The sequence below is a fragment of the Polyodon spathula genome, chromosome 2, assembly GCF_017654505.1.
Source record: "Polyodon spathula isolate WHYD16114869_AA chromosome 2, ASM1765450v1, whole genome shotgun sequence".
NCBI lineage: Eukaryota > Metazoa > Chordata > Actinopteri > Acipenseriformes > Polyodontidae > Polyodon > Polyodon spathula.
In genome coordinates this window covers 33,876,940-33,900,144 of record NC_054535.1, presented here as the reverse complement: position 1 = coordinate 33,900,144, position 23,205 = coordinate 33,876,940, and the positions used below count along the sequence as shown (strand labels likewise).

Here is a 23,205-nt window from a genome sequence, read left to right as displayed (position 1 = left end):
CTCCTCAGCTCCACCTCTGAAATTGTCATCTGGATCTATGTCTTCCTCGCTCTCTGACTTGCTGCTCTCTTCTAAAGACGGCTGCTCTCTCTCCTGAGGAGTGGGTACGAGGAGCTCATGGCAGTGTGGCACCGGGGCGATGGATGACGGAAGGTCCGGATACGTGACAGCAGGTTCATTCTTGCCAGTCCGACGTTTGGAAGGGTCCACCATGCAGAAGTAGCAGTTGCTTGAGTGGTCAGTGGGTTCCCGCCAAATTCTTGGGATAGCGAACTTCATGGCTCTCTTTTCCCCTCTGTACCATCCTACAAAAATACATTTATTTCACCCATGACTAATGTGTAAGAGATTCTTGCAACATTTTTCATATATGATATATTTTTTCAATACCATTGAAAATTGTAAAACATTTTAAAATTAAAAACTTTTACAATTTTGAAAATTTTAACAAATTTTATAACATAAAATTCCGAGCAACAATTGTCCATCTTACCTTCTAGAGTTTTTTTGCAGTGCTCGCAGGTGAAATGAGGTGCCCAGGGTTTGTCTTGATCCCTGACAGGCATGCCGAAATATGCCTTGTAGGCCTCACACATCTTAGCAGATGCTTCCACAGAGTACTTTTTCGCTCTTGTCTTGATAAATTGGCCACAGACATAGCAAAATGCGTTTGCTGGATGCTTGCAGCCTCTTGATGCCATCTCAGAAAAATGCAGATATGTATCCACTTAGGCAGCTGGAAGTAAACTGAACTGGTGGGCTTAAAGCCCCTGTATTTATACTACTACTTATATTACTGGAAAGTTCTAGAAAGTTCTAGAAGTTACTCCAAGTTTACTCAGCACTGAATCTATCTGGAATGCTCTGGAAAATAGGTAAATTTCAAAATATCACTGTCCTGGTCACAAAAGCAAAGTTTGTGGGGAATAGCCATTTTTTATACTTTTGAGGCATAAGCAATTAGGAAATAACACTTACTACCCAGGAACCAAAAAAAAAAAAAAAAAATAAATTGTTACACGGTGTTATATGGCAAGCAGAAGAAAAAAAAAAATTTGCATGCAGCAAGCAAAGAGCAGTAGAGTTTATCAGGAACTACAGTACTGGAAGCAGAGGCACTTTTTAGAAAAAGCTACGAGCAGCTGAAGTGTAAGAGGGTTAAATAAAAGTTGGCATCTGAACGAATCATAAAATGCAATATGACAAATGGGAACATGAATAAATGAATGAAGTCCTGCATTAACAAAAACAAAATAAAATGATTACAAGCAGCAGTAAACCAAGAGTAAAACCAATTCAAATCCTCACTGCCTTCTCTCTGAACTTGTGGAATGCTTACTCACTTCACAATAAGCAAAACAAACAAAATAACACTGACTTGAATCCCAACTTCCCCAGGTCATATATTATAAAAGACTATCATGGTTCACTCATACCTTTCACATCCTCATCTTCAATGGTGGTGTTCGCGCTCTCTGTGGACTCCTAAGAGAAACAAACACATTTACAAAACACGTAAATAAGTCAATACAACAGAAGTATTCGTTTTTTAAAGGGAGACTACCTATACTTTATGTACGCAAAAGAGGGCATTCATAATTTTCTTTTGTGTGAAACCAACACGTTTTTTTATGCCGTGAATATTAAAATGGAAAGAGCTTTTGTCCCTATTGCTATAACTGTAAACAATATGTACTTTCTGATAAGTGAAGTGCTCAGAAGGCTAAATTAATGATGACTGCGAGCTTTAAGCTGTTATTTATTAGTCTCTATGAAGGAATACGCAGCAGGATTCACCGCCTTCACAATCTAATTGTCCCCACATTAAAGCTTTTGTGTGAAGGAATTGTACTGGCTACTGTATGTTACCCTCTTTTGTACCACAGACACAGAAGGAGTTCAATTAGTGCTGCTTGAGCCTTAATCTTAACACAGGAGATCTGCCAGGTCACATTTAAAGAGGTGAGAAAACATATTAACAGATATAATTGACCTGACAAGAACAACTGCTTTGTAAATGAAGATTAGTCGCTTAAAAATGTCTTGACATCATCAATCCCAAACAATGTAGTACTGTATAGGCCAGGCTGCGTGCACTGTTGCCCTTTTGATTAAAGCAAGCACAGTGCAATTCAAATAACTTCATACGACAGAAAAAAGACTGAATACCAACATACACATGCAAATGTCATAACAGAAGGAGGAAGTCCCCAGTCTTATCTACTGAGAATTTGACATGCTGTGCTTAAACTAAAGCGCTCAAAAATAAACAAAAACAAAACAAAAAACAACAACATAACAAGGATAAAAAAGACAACTTTTAAGCGATATTGAAGCAAGCAGGTAAAGAATAGCCAGTAACCCAGAAAATGTAATTTTCTCTTTATTTGGCCTCTTTTTATTATGCCTAAAGCAAGTTTTGCCCTTTTTTTCAAAAAGAGAAACTGCTATTTTGGAGACTTTGGGTAATTTAGTTTATGCAATTTTAAGGCTATGAGGCCTTAATATGCTATTTCTTTTTAGAGCATTGGCACTACCATTGATCAACAGTATTTCATTTGTTCTTAGCGAAAATGAAACGCTTGTAAATGCTTGACCTTTATAAGAACCCTAGCTACCCAATGAAAGTTGTAAACTTGACTTTGGAGACTAATCAATAGCCTGCAAGTTACTGCCAATTCAGGAATCATGTGACCTTCAGCACCCACAAAAGGGAACTACGATATGTCTTGACCAGAACTGGCTACAGCAAAACAACTCACCAATACAAAATGGAGCGAGAACCACTGTTAGTGTGTCATGGTAGGAAAAAAGTTAAAAACCTGACAGGCACTTCCTTCTTTAACAGGGCAGTTAATGGAATACAAATAGGCAGTTCACCGGAGACTGAACTTGAATGAAACTAAGGATCCTTTTTTCCAAGACTGCCCAAATTCTATACTGTTTTCCCAGCTGGTTTCATATTACAACCAGTTTAAAAACTGGTTGAAGCACAATGAATTAACATATATTCTCCACTGCTCAAGGGTTACATGGTGATTCAGCAGCTAAAATGGACTGAAACCATAACTACCGACCCATAGGTCACAGAAATAAACAATAAGGCACACAAAAAGAAAAAAAGCCAATTTTGTTTAAACAATATTGAACACAGCTGCATTTTCCCATGTTATGACATAAAAATTACATTAGAAATATGCCAAGTCTCAATGCAGTTTTATTTACAGTTCTTAAGAAGTGGGAGAGCATTTCAAACTGTTCTGTTTGAAATTCACTATAATTTCGGGAGACACACCAGTGCAAAGGGAGAAAAGCACAGCAATGAACACTGGATCACATTAAGTCCAATTCAAAGTTAGCAGTAGTTTTTTTTTTTTTTTTCCAATGGAAACAGAAAACTGGCAGTGTTATAAAACCAGCAAGAACCAACTAAGCTGTGTGTAGCAGAACGTTAAATTAATATACTGGCAGTGCATTACAAAAAAGCTTTTAAGCTTTGTAATACTAGCATTTTGTTTTTCCTCGTGGGACGAGTGCAAATGTGGAAGTTATTGCCAAGTAATTCTGGCCCAGTGTATTGCTTGTACTTTTCAAAAATGAAGAGGCACCAAATAAAACCACATTATTCATGCAAACCCAAATACAAAAAAAAAAACAAAAAAAAAAACATGCTTCATAATGTAACATGTTTCACCAGTTTCAAATGTGCTGAAGAATAACCTGCTCGGCTTACAGAGTAAAATCAAGAGACCTTCTGAATGCTGGTACATACAGTGTGAAACACAGCACTTTGACAAACTCAAACCATAATCCTTGACCAAGGTGCTACATACGATAGCTGCTGATTAAATAAACACACAGTCCGTTGGTAAGGCGTGTTTGTTTCCTTTCTGAATACCTTATTTCCATCAGCGGGGTTGTGGATTACTGTAGTTTGAGGCTCCTGAGCAACAGACAATAAAAAAGGAAGAAAAAGAATATTCTCTTGTGGTCATTACATCTTGTACAAATGGCAAAGAGCAAGATCAGCTTAAAAAAAAAAAAAAAAAAAAAAAAAAGGATGAGGCTACAACAAAACTACTGCCATTTAACAATGCTGGGAGATGGTCCTATAGTGACTCCTGCCGCACCAGGACAGGTCCGACTACCTACAACAATAGCATGCGTCAGACCTTATTCAAGATAAGCACATATTTGGGTAGCTTAGTTTAATTAAAACAAGCTGAATGCTTTAAATGTATTCCATACCCACTAGAGCCACACTGGCTCATTACTAATTATTTTACTGAAACAAAAGGTTCTCAAATATTTCTTACTATCAGTATTTAACTTAATTTGAGTGTATGTTTGCACTTACGCTCCGAAACACAAAAGAAGTTCTTAAGGGAATAATACATAAAATTGTTCATGAGAAAATGTCAGTGCCTGGAACTGTACACTGTTGCAATTATAATGTTGCACCAATGGGTACAATGAGCTGTCTTACAGCTGACTACACCTTTCTTAAAGTTGTAAGGTATGCTACAGGCAAGCTACTTTGATGTATGTATGTATGTATGTATGTATGTATGCATGTTTGAATATATATATATATATATATATATATATATATATATATATATATATATATATATATATATATATATATATATATATATATATATTTTTTTTTTAAAACTATATGAACATCTGGTTTTGCTGGCCTATGAATAAAATAGAACACAGCCCCATATAAAGCTTTTCAGCAATCAGAAATGCTTCTGTGGATGGAATCTAAACTGTGATGCATGGCTACAGACTACAGGCTAAGATAATGGTACAAGACAGTATGTAAGGGGAATTATACAGATAACAAAACAAACAGCAACTGAACTGCTGCTTATGTAATTGTTGTAACCATTTGTATACAGGTTTTCTACTACACTGTAAGGTTAAATAATGGCCATCAGGGCAATGCAATGATCAAGTTGCCTCTGTGGATTTCATGCAAAGTTACAGCAGACATAGTGAATAGCTACAAGGAAATCTGTTAATGTGGAACAACCTTTACAGCTTTGAATGTTTTTTTTTTGTTTGCATGAGAGTCATTAGCTTTTTTTCAACGGCTACTCTGACACAGGGGTGGGGATTGGGAGGGTGGAATATATGTGAGAATCTGAATAAGGTCTAATTTACAAAACTCCTGTTAGATCTCTGTCATGCCATCTTGCTCTTGGTATACCAGAAGCTAGATTTTATTTGTATTTTGTTTTTAGTTAGATCTGGCATCATCAACAGAGCTAAAGGCAACACAAATGCGCAAAAATCGTTATGAACTCTACCACGGCATGCAAACATTAGGCTACTTCTGATACTACTAACACCAGCTCTAAGAGTGACAGCGTTTCTAATGTTACCACCTTGCTTCATGATGGATTTCCTCGACAAAAAAGTAAAAACAACAACAAATAAAAATAGTAGCCAAAAGAACTATACAGAAAAATATGAAAGAAAAAAAGAATGAAAACCAGTAAACAACTATAAAAATAAGAGAAAGGAAGAGGAGAAAGCAAGAGTCCAGGTATACCAGCGCTGGGGTAGGAATAGGTTCTTTAGGGCTGGTTACTACGTTGGTTTTGTTGTTAATCTGTAGGTGTGTAGAAAACAGAAAAAGACAAGGCTTAGACCTCATGGCTAACAAAGAGCAAAAAAGAAGGAAGAATATAATGAACGCCTACAACAATTTGCTTTGTTTGCAGCAGGAAAAAAAAAAAAAAAAAAAAACATGATTTACTGTACTCTTTAGGGAGTTTGCACACAGACATACACCAGTTCTGAACACATTTATCTGCCAAAACAAAGTTTTAGTTGGAAGTCAAGGGAATACAGCACTGGCAGTACACAGTAAACAGCACAGCCTTAAAAAAAGTTATTTGAGTTCTAATGAATGGGCTCAGACTGGCGACCTCACACAGTAGCTCCTTCTGTAACCAGTAAGCTAGATGATTAAATTTGTAACAGTGTATCAGTGAAGTGTTGTTGTTCAGTGAGTGTAATTCATGATAAATGCATTCTTTTGTTAGTTTGTCTTCAAGTGTTAATTATACTGTTATTATACAAAAACACTGATTATGATTTATGCTGCATGATGTCAGTTATGCATTTATAAGATATGCTAATTTACTGAAGTCAATGGATATTCAACAGGCATTACAATGGCATTGCATATCTACTGACAGTTTATTAACATCTAAAATGTTATCTATTGTATAATTCACTATTAATATAACATTATGCACACAACATACAGCAAAAGCAATACATTATGTTCAACCCCAATGTGTGTTTATAATGTGCAACCAAAACACTCAGCAGTTTTATATCATTTGCCATTTTGAAGAAGAACAAACTTGACATTTACACAAAATCACCTTGAACACATCTTGAATATTGTGTTCAGTTCTGGTCACCTCGCTACAAAAAGGATATTGCTGCTCTAGAAAGAGTGCAAAGAAGAGCGACCAGAATTATTCCAGGCTTAAAAGGCATGTCATATGCAGACAGGCTAAAAGAACTGAATCTGTTCAGTCTTGAACAAAGAAGACTACGTGGCGACCTGATTCAAGCATTCAAAATTCTAAAAGGTATCGACAATGTCGACCCAAGGGACTTTTTCGACCTGAAAAAAGAAACAACGACCAGGGGTTACAAATGGAGATTAGACAAAGGGGCATTCAGAACAGAAAATAGGAGGCACTTTTTTTTACACAGAGAATCATGAGGGGTCTGGAATCAACTCCCCAGTAATGTTGTTGAAGCTGGCACCCTGGGATCCTTCAAGAAGCTGCTTGATGAGATTCTGGGATCAATAAGCTACTAACAACCAAACAAGCAAGATGGGCCAAATGGTCTCCTCTCGTTTGTAATCTTAGGTTCTTATGTCAAATGTTATTACCAGCACATTAACAAACAAAACATTACACTAACTTAAAATAATGTCAGACAAGAGAAAGTGAGTTTGATGGGCTCAACTCAATCACCAATGGATCTGTGCACCACACAATCTGGCACTACTGTCAGTTCTGCTTGATGGCCCAGGACTGAAAGACAGGGAATGCTTGCAAGGACCTATTGCAGCTGTTGGCACCGTGACTGACTATAACTAATGCCATCCACACTCGTATTATTAGGACTTAATTCACACATTAGAATATGCAAAAACAAATGAAAAGACAACTTTGTTTTAACATGCAAATTCATTCTATAATTCTGGACAGGTGTGAGGACTGACTTCTAGAAACTTCTAGTACCTGTCTACCATAACACCGCAATGTCTAAAACATCAAAACTGAATGACAAAACTGAGCAGGGCCTCACTGATATGAAGAAAACAGCTAAAACACATAATGTTGGCATAGTTTTCTGCCTAATACATACATCCAGTAGCACTGATATTTGATATTTCTATTTTAAAGTTTAACGCACATGCAGTTCTTCATTGTACCTTATTCATGCAGGGAAACAGTGTCAATCATCTGATAAACAGTGAATTTAATCTTCATCCTTATGACGTGGGGCATTACTTTAATTAAGGAAATACGTGACCTGGTCTTATTCTAACTCAGCAAGGTTAATGTATTAGAAGACGGTCTGACTCTCTGGAACTCTCTTCCAGCTTTAGTGTATGTAGCTCCCACAGTCACTCACTTCAAATCAACTCTCAACAATCACTTGTTCCTTCTTGCTTTCAATGTTCTTTAAGCCTGCTATCTGTTATTAGGTGTTGTCTAAACTGCTACTTCAGTTTTTTCACTCCATTTTATTTGTATGATTCTACATGACACACACTTCCACAATGTTTAGAATTCACATCCTAGCCTTGTATTTAATGTATTATGCCTGTAGATAATGTATTTACATTGTGTTTTACTGTTTCTATTTAATGTGCTATGCCATGTATTTCACTGTATGTAATGTATTATGCATTGTTCCTCACTATCTTGTAAAGTGCCTTGTGATGGTGATCCACTATGAAAGGTGCTATATAAAACAAATATTGATTGACTGATTGATTGATTGTAGACAGTAGAGTGTCATTGAGTAACAAATATATAATAAGTAAATATGGTAATAAAGGGTACTTAACCTAATTGAAGTACAGTGTACATCCAATTTTATTATTTTAGGTTATTATTTTATTCTATTCTTTGTAGGTTATAACCACATGAAAATTACTCATTACCTTACATGAAAATAAAATACCACTTTTAGGACAAGAGGAGTCATTTTTCCAGATTTCTACCAGTTTGGAAACTAATGCACTAAAAAAGGTTTTGGAAGATGAAAATAGTGTAGACCATAGTGCAGGGTAAGAAAGTAAACAAGTAAACAATTAAGAAAGAAAACACTAATTTCTTTAAGTGTAATCATTCTGCTAGTATTTTACATCAGCCATAATTTAACACCACTAAAGACACTAACTTTAGTGGAATAAGTGCCACAAAATTTTCTATTTGTATCATTTTTAAAATGAGGGGCACCGGAAACTGAGACTGGAAAGCATTTTGTGTAAGCAAAAAGTGAATACAACGGATAATGGAGTTATGAGGGAGAAAAGACATTGATTGGTATTCCAGCTGTGTAGCAGCTCCAACCATAAACAGCTTTCTTTGTCTGTGAAACTGTACAAGAAAACCATGCGGCTTGGTGACATTTGCTGAACGGTGTTTCCTGCTTTGCAAGACTCAGTACTAGCTAGAACAGTGGTTACTGAGAGTTCGTGTTGAGAAAATTCTTCATAGTCTGTTTCATGAATATAGTATTTATAAAAGAGGAAAGAGATGAAAGGTAGAATATGTTTAAAATGAACCCATTGTAAAATGCTATTGAAACTTCCAAAACAAAACTGAAAATAAAAAGTATTCTGCACCACTTTGAAGGGTACAATGGAATAGCCAAGCTTAAACTGAGGAACATTACATTTACATGTGTTTTTTTTTTTTTTTTTTTTTTTCTTTTACAGTATAGTTTGCATTTAATATTTGTTGTTCTTCTTTTTCTTGTAATAGTGAAAGCTACTTCAAATTATAGTTAGCCCTATCTGATAAGTCTTCCTCATACGATCATCTTACTATTGTCCTTTTTATACAAATGATTAAAGTTTAAAGATAATACTGAAATTTATAAGTTTATAATAATACTGAATAATTTATCTTTCTTAAACACATTTAGATTATAAATGTTTAATGTATTCTGATAATTACTAACAGTAATACAAGTTTTCTTTGAATTTAAGAAATGTATTCACCAGTTAAACATGAAATCATTATCCTTAATAACAAAATAATAATAAAAAAAATCTGTAACCTGCAATGAAAAAAGAACCTTAAGCCCGGAACAGACGCACGCAAGGCATTTTGCCACCTGTATCGCTGCCACTGCTTTGATATGGTGTTGGACAGACCAGCGCGGGACGACACAGTTAGTCCCACTGTGAGGCTGAGCAGTGTCACTCAAATCAAATCCAGAGAGATTTTTTCTGGCTGCCATGTGGTAGCATCAGTGGATTAACCAAATCACAGCCAAGTGCTGACAACACGTGCTTGACAGGAAAAATCTTGAATGAAACTGTTGTCTACGGAGGTGTCCAAGGACCCTAATCTGCTTGATCCCTCCCATATTTCATACAAGGGCAGGCAGTAATTTCTACACTTCCTCTGATAAGTATCCTTCCTGTAGCCAATTTGATACTGTCATCATGTTTTGCCTTTTTTAAATCATTGCTGTAGATCACTACAAAATACAACTGATATATTTTCTATCACTTTAGTAATAGGCTGTCAGCAACATATTGTATGTTTCATGCACCTGCACATACATGACAGAAAATCAACTCTGATAAACAAAACCAGTGTTTTCATTTAGTATATTATATTATATTTGGGGGGGGGGGGCATTACAGCTATGGACAAAAGTGTTGCATCACACTTAATAGAATTAGCTATTTTTGCTTTATAAAGTTTTGCTTCATAAAGTCAAACAAAACCTGATGAATAATGTTACATTAACATATTGAATTACATATCGCTTTGTAGTTTTCAAAAAATGGTAGACTTTTGCAATATCTTTTTGCAGTTTCTTTTATTGCATGATGTTAAATAAAATATCAAAATTATCTATTTTTTTTTTTTTTTATAATTGTAAATTATAAATGTCTCCATCCGAACATTCTAAGGGATACAAAACTTTTGGCCATATATGTAAATTATATTTGAGTACATAGCTTACGGTGTGACAACTACTATGACTGTATCATTCCATTTTTCTACAATATTATAAGAAAAGTCAGTCGCGTAGTGCCTCGATGCGGATTAGTGGTATCACAGTGTAAAAATGCCCAGCAGTGCTGTGCTGCACCTGTCTGTTCCAGGCTTTAGTGTTTAAAAAAAGTAACACATAAAAAAAAAAAAAAAAGTGTGTTTAAAACACAAAAACAAGAAATACATTTCCATTGTGAGGTCACTGTCTGTTCTTCAAAGCAAACACAACAAACAAAAAAGCTAAAACTAAATAAAAAAGAGGTCTGCTAATGGAAAAAAAAAAAAAAAAACAGGTGAATTCAAGCAAGCTTTTCATTCAAATAGCACAGGAACTCCTCTGCATTACCTGAAATCTGAAGACAAGCACAGCGCAGTAACCTCCTAGAGTATTTTTTTTTTTTCTAATGTAGATTTTCTTATTAAATTAATTTGTTCCTTGACCGGCTAACAAGGTCTTATTTGAACGACCAGAAGAACGTAACATATAAAATAATCTCATGGCAAACAGAGTATGAATACAAAGACTGACTGCTGATTCTATATATATATAATATATATATATATATATATATATATATATATATATATATATATATATATATTATATATATATATATATATACACACACACACACACACACACACACACACACACACACACACTTACACTTTTTTGGTGAAAATAAAATAAAACTGTTACTGTTACAAAGCAACAAAACCTGTGTACTCGCAAAATATTTGCATAAAATCAAGAGTTCATCGCATTATAGCAAAATACAATACAAAACGTCAGTAAGAGGCAAGGCAAGTACGACAAAGATTACGTAAAGATGCGAAATAAAGACAGTTATCCTGTTCACCAAGTAGTCTGACAGACAGTCAGATGGATGAAAATGATCAGCGCATAAAGGTCCTCATGTTTTGAATGAGGATCCTAAAAACAGCGTATGGTTGATTTAAGGACTTAAAAGCTCGGCATGCCTAAATTGTTGTTTGCAACTAATAACATTAACACTTTTCTTGGTGCAAATTACATTCCGGTGTAAATCTGGCTCCATGTTCTGTTTCGTTTTAATGTTTGCCGTTAACTATTTAATTATTCTTTGAAATGTGTAAAGTGAGACTATGTGTGAAGCAATGAACTCTGCTATATGGATATTAAAGGAGAATTAAAGCTACAGTGTAGTCCAGTGGGGGAGGGGGAACAGTCTTTCATACATACATCCTCACAGCACTACAGCTGGACTTACTTTTCTAAATTGAACAACCAGATGGAAAGGTAAAGACGACAGATTGGACTGAATGGATGCACACAACCCCCCCCCCCCCCCCCCCCCCCCCCCCCCCCCCCCCCCCCCCCCCCCCCCCCCCCCCCCCAAAAAAAAAAATAATTCTTAAGAAACTGACCTACAATACAGCAGAAAATGATACTTCTCAGTGACACAGTGAAAAATACAAATACAAAAAAGAAAAACAAAACAGAGCCAAGATATTAGAGAAAGATATAATAAAAAGTATAACAGACAGTATACTAACAGTGTAATAACCCTAATAGAGGGGAAACACAGTTTTACATTCAAACAATAATAAGGGTTATTAAATTACCTGAACCCTATAATACACTTATCAGCTTTCAAACCATGCATCAGCAATGTGCAGGTAATTCCAATACCGGGGACAGAAGATGCAGTAGTAAGCATCCTTAAGATAATTCTTTATTTCTTGTAACCCAAATGATGCCCAACCACAGAGCCACTGTGAACCATGTGTTAAAATTTTAACATGAAGTTTAAGGTTCTAGGACAAATAAAACAAAAAAATAAGTGAAGGTTAATTGATTCTCCTCTTCTATGAAGTAGTACCAGAAAGGGTTAATGCAGAATGGGCTTAACACAAGAACCCTTTGGAAGCAACAGTGGAACACCTTGGCAACTGGCAGCTGCAAACAAAGTCTGGCGATCCACAATAAAACCCACTACTAGATAATGAACACTTAATCAGGCACAATGCTGAGCACACAGACCGCTGTAAATGTACAGTGATATCTGGAAAAGCTGAAGTAGATGAAATGGAAACACAGATTAAGGTTGCAACATGTCAGCGGATCTTCGAAGGCTTTTAGAAATTTAGAATCTCCAATTATTTTTTTTCTCCCAATTTGGAATGGCCAATCACCGCGGCGATGCCCCACACAGCTCAGGCACCCAAGGCTCAATGGGTGTCCTAAGATCCCATGAGCCTATAGGTGTCTTTTTACACCCAGGAACTTGAGAGCAGATATCCGCAGGCTACTGACCTCTGGAGGACAAAGACCAGCCCAGCAAATCACCGCCCTGGGCCTGTAGGGGAAGCTGCAGAATGGTGAGAAGAAACATTCTAAGCCGAGTCCCCAGTGAAGACCGGCTGTTCAGAAAGCTTTTTGTAATCAGTAAGGAGCGCAGTCCTGAGACCGTGTTCAAGTAAGTGGATATCAAATGAATTACTGAAGGACAGCGAGTTGCTCGGTACCAGGAAAATGCAAATGTCAGGGGAAAATGCAAATGTTTTCCTCCATGTCACATACTTTGCTGTACTATCCTTTATACCTCATGTTCTTTGCACCAAGTTTATACCAAGTGTAACCATCTATTAAACTAAATAAGTGGCACAAACAAGTATATGTTAGATGATTGAAAAAAAAATAAAATAAATGAACTTCAAAAAGTATATTCTAAACTTGTGTTGATTTATTTAACAGTCTAGACATGTTGAAAGAATGATTAACTGTACTGAATCAAAACCGTCTTTTAATAAGTTAAAGGAGTGCCAAGTGAAGTTTTAAAATCTAGTCACTTAACGATTATTAGCACAAAATTAAAAGTTGTCCCGCTTTTCAGCTACAGATCTTTTTGTTTATTGCTTTTATTGTATACTTTTTGGAAGATGTAAATATATCAAAGACAAGTTTTGATGAAGAGTTGCTGTTGTGCGCTGTTACCTGATCACTTCATGTATTGTAGTTTAAAATCACTCCAATGGTATAGCTGCAATCAGACCATGTGACCTACAGTCCAGTACAGGTAGCAGGATACAGCATTTTCTTTGTTGTAATTTACATATTTGCATATACTGAATTAACAAGAACTAAAATACAATGAGCACAATAAAAACGGGACCAGTAATGTTTATAAACCTTTATAAGACTTATTTATTTATCTATTTATTTTTTTTTACAAAGGCTTGATTTGTTTGGATTTTAACGTATTCATTCGTTTTCTTTTTTAATGTTTACATAATACAAAATTGAAACGGGTATTTTGGGATAGGTGTTGCACATTGTACTCCTCTCAAACCCCTTGTTCACAAACCCCAGAACAGAGAATTGTTCCCTCTTCAAAAATCTTGCAATTATGTGAAGACAATCATTTCAGGGATTCAAAGACATTAGTGGGAAAAGGATCTGCGGTGTGGATAAAAAAAAAAAAAAGCCACACCACCAGTTATCTAGAATGTAATACCCAAATGCTTTTTGGAGGGTAGAGTACAATACGTCTCTGTTGGTAAAATCACAGGGGTTCCAACTGCATTTGAAAGATGGATAAAGAAAGAGACCAACTGTAATAAGATGTTACAAGCTGCACAAATCTGGGCCTTCGTTTATCACAAGAGTAATGCACTTCTTTATGATGCAATGAGGACACTATGGACTGAACTGACTGACACAGTGACTCAGAAAGATGAATACAAGATGGAGACAAACCTACCTTTACACCATCCGCCTTCTTGTTCATCAAACTCCTTGCTGCTGTAAAGGAAAAGCATCCATACAGTGAGTATACATCAAAGAATCCTGGATTGTGTGTAGTTTGGAACCACGTTGCTGCATTCGGTTAGTGACAGTAATGGAATGTTATTAGGTGTCTTACTTTTTGAATGCTTTTGAGCTACAGTATCAACATATCAATGATTCTTAATGATCATTTTCAAATTGATTTCAATTTGGCAAGCTATGATACTGTTATCAAAAACAGAAATAACAAATTAGTAGTTACACAGATGCTGTGTACAGTATACAAATATACTGTAAATACTGTCAAGAGCAGGCTTAGGAGAATAAGGATTTATAAAGCAAGCAGGAGCATTTCTTTATTACTCAGGCAGTGGTTGCTAGGGGATGCAAAAATGTCCCCTTCTGGGAAAAGGACCTTACCTCATGGGGAAAACATTCCAAATAAAGGAGGGAAAGTAAAGGGGAAACAAAATGTAAAAATACATTTACATGGGTGGTGTGGTGTGACCTACTTTACAAAGCTTAACTGGCTGGTGCATACCCTTTTAACCTAAATAAACTGTAAACAATGGAATATTAAATCAACTGAAAAACATAATAAATCAAAAATGGTATCACAGTATGCCAATACTGGTACTACCATAATAGAGGGATAAAAAGAAAGATCCAGAAACACTAAGCCGTCCGTAACACTCAATGAAAAATGTGAGTAAACAAATCTAAACACATAACATGTGACAAAGTCATATCATATTATTAAAATATAATATGTCAACCATCATAAAGTGAAAGCAAGCTTCACAACTATCATGCACACATAAAACACACCTTTGCTATTAAACAACAGAATGATGTATTCTTTACAGAAGTGATGGTTTTCTATTGTCACCAGGTTATATGTTATCATATGTTTTTTCATGTTTCAATATTGTTTCAATATTTAAACATTTTGAATTAGCTGAAAAACAAAGTAAAATTTGCACTTTACCTTTTAATAAAAGGGGGGGGGGGACACATTCTTCTATAGATTAGAAGGTGTTATTTATTCAATGTATGTATTGTTTCCTTTGCATGATAACTTATTGATACAATCATTTTTTAAACTAGACTGGATTTGAAGGATATGACATTAAACAGAAGGTATGAATGTTGAAGGTCGCCCTAAAAATATGCACTATTTTGGTAGCTCACACCTTCCAAATCAGTACAAGTAATTTGACACAACCTTGGAAAGATTCAGCTTGCGAGCAGCAACATTTCTTACAGGTGACTGAAGGTGGCACCCAGCGTGATTAGACTGCAGGAGCAATGTAGTACAGAAGGTTGTTTATAGAGCATGGCCACGATTGCTGTAGTAAGCAATGAAAGTAGAAAAGGTTTCTATTCAGCAATCACAGTCATATATTGTTTTCCGTTAAGCCCCAATCTCAAATAGGGTCTGGCAGTCATCATTCTCCCCAGCACAAAAGAAGTAGGCAAACAAGCGAGCTCAATCATGATCTGGAATTCGTGATTGTTTCTATCAAAGGATTAAAAGGCCAGTATCATTACTGCCATGCCGGCAGTAATAAACCTACTCGGTAACCTGCTTAAGCAGGCACTATAGGAACAACTATTAAGTAAAGAAATACATTACATTTGTATATGGCTTTGAATCTAGCTATTTTTGATTTATAGTTGAATTTATACAGCAATAAGCAACTAGTATGGCTTCATTCAATCTTGTTATCAATCAAAATGCAGATAAATATGTAGAATGTTTCCCTTTACTATCACTGGAGATCCTTAAATGCATTTGTCAGCCTATTTCAAGATAGTGGCAAAAGCTAACGGAAGCTTTAATATTATTTACTAATGCTGACATTTTTCTTTTTAAATATCCAGTTCAGTATCCATAGTAAATTTCAGAAGAACTAGTACCCTGTTCATGTCACTATATAGCAGTATACTGTTGTGTATAGGATTATGGATATTTTCCACTTCCTTAGACCAATTGTTTTTCCACATTTTTTTATTTCTTTGACTTCAAGCTTTAAGACACACGGTTAATCTCTCCTCCCCATTGCTGGCCACTTAGATCTCAAGCCCCCTAAAAAAATATGTCAGCAGATCTCCTACCCCCATTTTTTTTTTTGTTTGAAAATCTAAATGAATAAAAGCTTCAACATTTAATTACAAACACTAGCACTGGGACTAATAATATGTGCTTGTAATGCAAATGTAGATTTAGTTTGTTTATGAAGCCAGGGGGTTCTTGTGGATAACCCATTACAGAACAGACAATCATTGTATATAGTTAAAAACAAGACTGTCACATCTGTAAAATAAAAAACAACCGTCACTGATTACATGCGAACCATAGGCTGCGCAAAACAAAAGAATGTGAAAGTATTACTGGATTTGGAAGAATGCATTTAGGGGTAGATGTAAGTATAGGTGCAGTGCAAATAATTGTGGATGCACAATTCAAATTTCATTGTGGCCAGGCAATTATTTTGCACTGCGTCCTATGCAAGCTTAAGAGCAATGCAAATATACTCAAGACACACAAATAATGATATGCAATTATGATAATGAGGGTCTCAATAAGCGCATCGCTCTATTTAGAGGCCGCACTTGCAGCCCAGAGGTGACGGAGTTAGGAGTACACTGAGCAGTAGACACTCTATGAGATTTGTGGAGCACGGAAATACAAACCAAAAAAAAAAAAAAAAAAAAAGAAAAATGTCAGAGGAAGGGCAACAAAGTCCTCTTGGCACACGGAAATGAAAAGAAAGGCTTCTGAGGAGGTGCTGAGAGTCCTTACGGCACTCAGCATGAAACAGAATTGTTTGGAAAAGCCTCAGCCAACATCAGTTATGCTAGTATCCTTAGGACATTATATGTATTGGCCTGCCATTTTCAGCATGACATCCAGAAATGTGCCTAGCACTATGGAAAAGGTAGCTTGGGCTAGCCCTCCAGACATTCCAACAACTGTGGTTTGAAAGGAACCAGAGGCTAAATAGTGCAGTGAACACAGCACTTTCACATGTGCAGGGATTGTGGTCCCTAGACTGACGCTGGGGTCTAGCTCATCCCTCAATTCAGCGATCACAAACAAAGTGACCCTGGGATTGAATATGCAGGGTCTTCTTCGTCTTGACCTTCTCCTCCGAACATGTTCCTGTATCTCCTCAAAAAGAGCAAGTGTTGCTTTATCAGGAAGTGTAGCCCAGATACCACCCTGAAACCAATCACAGGTCTCTGCAGATGTGCGTTTTCAAAAAGCTCTTAGTTACTCGCTTCTGCAATGGTTTGCACCTCATAAGAAGACATGCAGAGTTTTTGGAGGGTAAGCAATTGCTTAAGTGCAAGGCAAAATCCTTACATCACACTAATGTTTGTGCCTGCTTGGTATTCCAGATCCCCACCCAATTCCAAGCTCTTTTCTTCATATGAATGCATTTCAATATAATTTTAATGGGTTAATGATGGCAAAGTGCAGATTTGATAGCAGGTTGTGGAGGGGTACACCCAGCCCCTGTGCGTACTTAGTGTGTTTTGTATTTGTGTTGTGTTATTATTATTGAAATGTATGTATTTGTGCACGGGTGTTTAAGGTTGGCAGGGAGGGGTTAATTGCCTTCCCTGCCAAAAGCCGTTCATTTGCAGACTGTGCCTGGGCCTGATTGAATGATTAACAGGCAATCAATCCCAGGCACAGCTGCATAAAAGAGGCAAGGACCACTCACTTGTGGCTGGGAGTTCAGGGAGGAAGAATGAGAAAAGTAAGAACTGAGATTAAAATAACAATTGCTACTCATGCTGGCTTTAAAACTAGTACAACATTTTATTCTATCAGTGTTTATTGCTTGTTTTGGCCAACGTGCCGTTTTGTTTTGTGTGTTCAGGTGTTTGTTTTGTTTAAATATTTAATTTATAATAAATACACGAACAAGCACTTCCACCCACAGTATTGTTGTCTGTATTTCCTGGCCTGACATCACCCACAAGTCACCTGGGTGGCACGGGTGCAGAACGCCAGGTGAACACCATTCTTTACATATACCGCATTTTTAGCGGCCGCGAAAATCAGATTTTACGGCTGCTAAACACAATTTACAGCAACATTAGAGAGTTTGAGGGTTTGAATCTATCCTTACATCTACCCTTATTGTCTTCTGTGACCCTATTGTCAATAGTCATATTTAAATTTCTGTAGCTTCTATTATTACCTTCTACTTCGTGTGCATTTGACTATAGTCTGACAAACTTTCTTCTACCTGCAAGTTAAATAGACACATTAAGAAACATGTTCAGAAACCTTCACAAATATGCAAAGTTCCAAAGCATACCTGAAAAGTTCCTGGTGACCAGCATGGTTGTGAGAATAGCTCCCTTAAAAAAGAGAAGACAGACACATTTATGAACAAACAGTAATTTAAAACAGGGAAAAAAAAAACCTCCAAGAATGCAAATTATGGCTAACATATGAAAATAAAATGTCTACAGTTGCTGGTAGAAGTTTAGCATTATTTTTCATGTTTATTAAATCCACTAATGTTTACATTTACTGTAAAAACCTTTGTATAAGTCTATTTTCTAGGTATTTTCAGGGGTCCTAAAAAGGGGGCAGCAACTTATATACCGGTGTGACCCGGGGGGGGGGGGGGGGGGTAGGCGACTTATACACCGGTACGACTTATACAACGGTTTTTACGGTACTCTGCACAATACCCTATTGTCCTTGTGGTATTTAAAATAACTCTACAGTATATTATAGACATTTAATTAAATTATGGGCATTGGGAGCAGTAAGTGCCGCATTGAAATTAAGCACTGCACCCCTGCAAAAACAAACTCCTCCCCCTTTGTACCTTTAGTTTTCTTCTTGCGTTGAATTTCTTCAAGCAGTCCACAGTCTCCTGCCTGTGCATCATTGAAGCCACTGTGGAGCGTTGCTGTAATGAAAACAAACACACAGATTAAGTAATTAAGAAAACTTCTATTTTCTTTTTAAAAACTAACTGACATGCTTGATAGTAGCAGCTGTTCTGCACATTTGCTTGTCCGCCTACAAAAGATTCCTGCACATACTGCTCTTGTATTTTTTTAAAACTATTTGAAATTGACAGGTTGACATAAATAATGCATACTTCAATAACACATTTAAGCAGCTGGTTGCTTTAGATAAACAGGACGTGTGTTCATGACTGTTTATAATTTATCATCCTTTCTGGAAATTGAGTCAACGCCACACCCCTTAGGAAAACCTGTGTTTTGCAAGTAAATGCACATACACCCCCCAAATCCAATCTGTGTGTGTACAATCTGGTTTCCAGGTATTTTAGACCTGGAACGTGAATGTTAACTTACACAGATCCATGGGTGTTTGAGTGCCTCTGTAGCGGTGATTCGTTTGGCAGGGTTGATCGTTAACATTTTATTAATGAGATCTTTGGCTTCGGGAGTCACGGTGTCCCACTCTGGTGATGGAAACTAATAGAACAGGTCATACATTAGACAAAATACTGAATAGAAGGTTACAGTCTTCTTTGGTAAAACTTAAAAGAAAGTAAATCAAGTAGGCCCAAGTTTCGTCTTAGCCCATTCACCATTTTGAAGTAATGGAGGAATACAGTTTTCTTTCATCACTCACCAATAACAGAAACAATCGGAATATACAAAGTAGTACCAAAAAAGAAACTTCACAATACAAGCAAATACTGTAAATGTTTTAAAGGGAGTTATGGCAGGGCTGCTGTAAAAATGTAAGGTTGGCAGGGATGGGGTTAAATCAGTCTCTGCCAGCAATCACAGGTGTGTCCATTCCCCAGTTAGGTAACTGATGCCAATCGGGAAGTGACCACATGTATATAGGGAAGGAGAAGTCCTCTGTCTGTGGGAGGGATTTTTGGTGAGGGTAAGATCTGTGTTGGTCAGTGAAGGTGAATGCCCAGCCTGATTTTGTTGTTTGCGTTAATAAAAGTGTGCATAGGCACTTGAACTGCAGCTTTCTCTGACACTGAGTCTCCAGGGGCCGCTATCCTACAGCTGACACCAAACATGGCAGGACAGCATCAGGAATGAGGCAGAGTCAGGGAAAGCTGCAGGTCAAGTGACTATACACACTTTTATTAACACAAACAAAATACTGGAACAAATAAACAAGGCAAAGGAGCCAGAATAACAACTTTAAACAAAATAATAATGAATAATAACACTGAGGTCAGGCTGGGCATTCAGCTTCACTGACTAACACAGCGAAACGCAGATTACACTCACCAGAACGCCCTCCCCAAGACAAGGGATTTCTCCTTCCCTACATTCATGTGGCCACTCCCCAATTAGCATCAATGACTTAACTGGGGAATGGCCATACCAGTGATTGCTGGCAGGGAAGATTTAACCCCATCCCTGCCAACTATACATTCCCACACACCTTAAGTGCCTTAAGTGTTCAGTACTATATTTCTTAAAATCCCCAGTTGACACAAATGCTGTTCTAATAACTGTGTGGCATTTTTAATATTATTTTACTTTAAAAACTATAATGGGGAACTGTAAAACAATAGGAGTCTTAGTTCCATCCCTGCATTATTATATTTTTGCAGATCAATGTTTGATTGGTCAGATTTTAGGTAAATCAAGTGGCAGCTGCACACTGGATATTCTACAAATCCAACGAGCAATGAACGTGATAATTCAAACATATATTGTGATTGTTTCTGGAGGTTTCTTGATTGGGAATGCTGATCTTAACAATTTCACAGTAGTACTTCTATAACCTGAACAAAAGAAAGTTCATACAATTAGTTTGTATTATAAGTCTCAATGTTTTCTCCTATTGTAAATCCAATTTACTTCCCATGTCAAAGCGCTGAGTGGATGTTATAAGCAGATTCAACACTATTTTGTTTCGCAAGATTTGTCAGGTGTTGCCAGTTTTGCTGAATTGTATAGTGATCACCAAACTAATTTATCTTGTGACCAGAGCCATTTTTAAACACTGGTCTTCAAGGGTGAACAGCAATATAAGCCACTGAATTAGCCTGCTGCATCACCCAACCCCCTACTTTGTTCTACTGCTAATTAAATTCTCATCAGCCCTTTACAGAATTAAACATCATCAGAGCAACACACACTACAATTACTACTCAAACCATAACATGGCATTCATTAACATTTTCAACCGCTTGGTATGAACAGGGTTTCTCAGCAGGGCCGCAGCCCACTTACATCATAGGCCCCGGCCTTGATCTGCTGGTAAAGCCTGTGCTGATCTTCATCCCAGAACGGAGGATAGCCAACCAGCAGAATATAGAGAATAACTCCTGAAGATTAAACATGGAATACATGAAACCCTTAGAAAAATACATCACAGCTGGTAACAACAGTGCCTAGGAAGGATCTGGAAGAACAATGACAAGGCCAAGAGCAATCTGAACACGGAAAGAAAAGATTTAAAACATTTTATCAAACTACATCCCTTATTAATGTTGATCGTGTTATTTATGCAGTTTTACCATGTTTTTCCCATGTTTATACAATACATTTACCACAGTTTACCCTGGTTTGCCATGTTTATTAATATGCTTTACCGTACCTCTTTGTTCTTTACAATGCTTACATGTACTTTATCATGCTTTCACTATGCTTTATTACACTTTGCTATCCATTTGCTATGGTAAACGTTCATAAGGGATATGTTCGATTTAGACATTGGTCAAATATCAAATCAGAGAGATGCTCTGATTATTTTTAGACATTACTATGGGTATGCTGAAAAAAAAAATATATAAAATTAAAATAACTAAAAGTAATCTTACATTTGTAAGCGTGGCCCAGCTGGATACAAGGGTTTATATACTGGTACAGAAAAGGCTTATATATAAGAAATTGTCATCTGTGCATCTCAGATGAGCATGACAATACAGTGAAGCAGCTTACCACAAGCCCACATGTCCACTGGCTTTCCATAGGGATCTTTGCGTAACACTTCAGGTGACAAGTAACCTGGGGTACCAGCAAAACCTGCAGAATGGAACCAGAGGGTTAATTTCCACGTAGCACAAGCAGCAATACCATGCATATCAGTTTGAGCTATTCCTGGTTTAAAAGCTTGAATGGGTGAAACTGCTACATTATAAAGTAAGACCAGTGGTTGTCAAACCAAAAGATTTGATTGTGGCAGTAAATTATTTATTATGGTTGGCCAATAGAAGGTGACATGAAGGGAAGCAGTAGGAGGAATCAGAATACAAGCCCAAATCATGAAAACAGTAATGAAAGCTTTGGATCCAAATGACTGTAGAGTATTACGCTGCAGAACCTCTTGGAAACAGCTTAGGAAGTTACCAGGAAGGTGTATTGTATTGTCCCTTCCTTCCTGATTTGCTTTTGATCTCTTTAACAGAAAATGGTTTACATTTCAAGCATAGCAAGATCATTTTGTTATTCAGGCATGCTTTATGGCATAATATAGGTAGCACCAGAATCAGGTACCACCAGAATACAATACAACAGGATTATTTGACTCAGCAGTATATATTTACATTTAGTACATATTTACAGCTTAAATTGCTACATGCATGCAACTAAATATAATCAAAACTAAGCACTACTTACACACCCATTTATTACAAGGCTTTAATCTTTCAATAATATTTCATCTACTCTAAGACTGGCAGTAAATCAGTGGGTTTGGTTAAAAAGGTATAGAGGTGACAAGGACTGGACCTGGCAACTGTGAACCACTGACTCACTTAACGTCCACCTATTTACATCAATCCTTCTTGGCTATAAAACGTGGTGTGAGCTCAGCTCCACTGCAAACAAAACACACCACATAACCAAGCATTATATTGTTCATAAAACAACATGTAACATAGTATAAACACAGTACTAAGTTAGGGAGATATTCAAAATGGAAACTGTATTATATTATTTACTTACCAAACCAGGCCTGTTGGTCTCCTTGAACCTCAATAGCCAATCCAAAATCTGCCAGCTTCACAGCCGCCCCCTTCAATTTACTTGCTAAAAGCAAATTCTCTGGCTTTTTCAAAGAGAAAGGAATTTTAGAAAAGTCAATACTCATTTATGAATGTATTTATTTTTTGGAAATACTCCTACACAATGAAACCACTCTGAGAG

At 36.7% G+C, this 23,205-nt stretch overlaps 1 protein-coding gene across 6 annotated transcripts in view; it reads right to left on the bottom strand.

Moving 5' to 3' along the window:
• The window catches only part of LOC121295509 (calcium/calmodulin-dependent protein kinase type II subunit delta), a 132,178-nt gene that overhangs the window by 15,045 nt on the left and 93,928 nt on the right, over positions 1-23,205 (bottom strand). The window contains exons 7-16 of one of the 6 annotated variants that reach the window (XM_041220211.1): positions 23,005-23,107; positions 22,000-22,083; positions 21,289-21,383; positions 19,426-19,548; positions 18,927-19,010; positions 18,405-18,447; positions 14,042-14,082; positions 5,567-5,626; positions 3,899-3,943; positions 1,437-1,485 (exon numbers count right to left, since the gene is read on the bottom strand). In XM_041220211.1, the coding sequence (XP_041076145.1) occupies positions 1,437-1,485; positions 3,899-3,943; positions 5,567-5,626; positions 14,042-14,082; positions 18,405-18,447; positions 18,927-19,010; positions 19,426-19,548; positions 21,289-21,383; positions 22,000-22,083; positions 23,005-23,107 (727 nt within the window). The remainder of the gene's footprint in view (positions 1-1,436; positions 1,486-3,898; positions 3,944-5,566; positions 5,627-14,041; positions 14,083-18,404; positions 18,448-18,926; positions 19,011-19,425; positions 19,549-21,288; positions 21,384-21,999; positions 22,084-23,004; positions 23,108-23,205) is intronic. The other 5 variants (XM_041220220.1, XM_041220229.1, XM_041220240.1 and 2 more) reach the window with 5 other exon arrangements.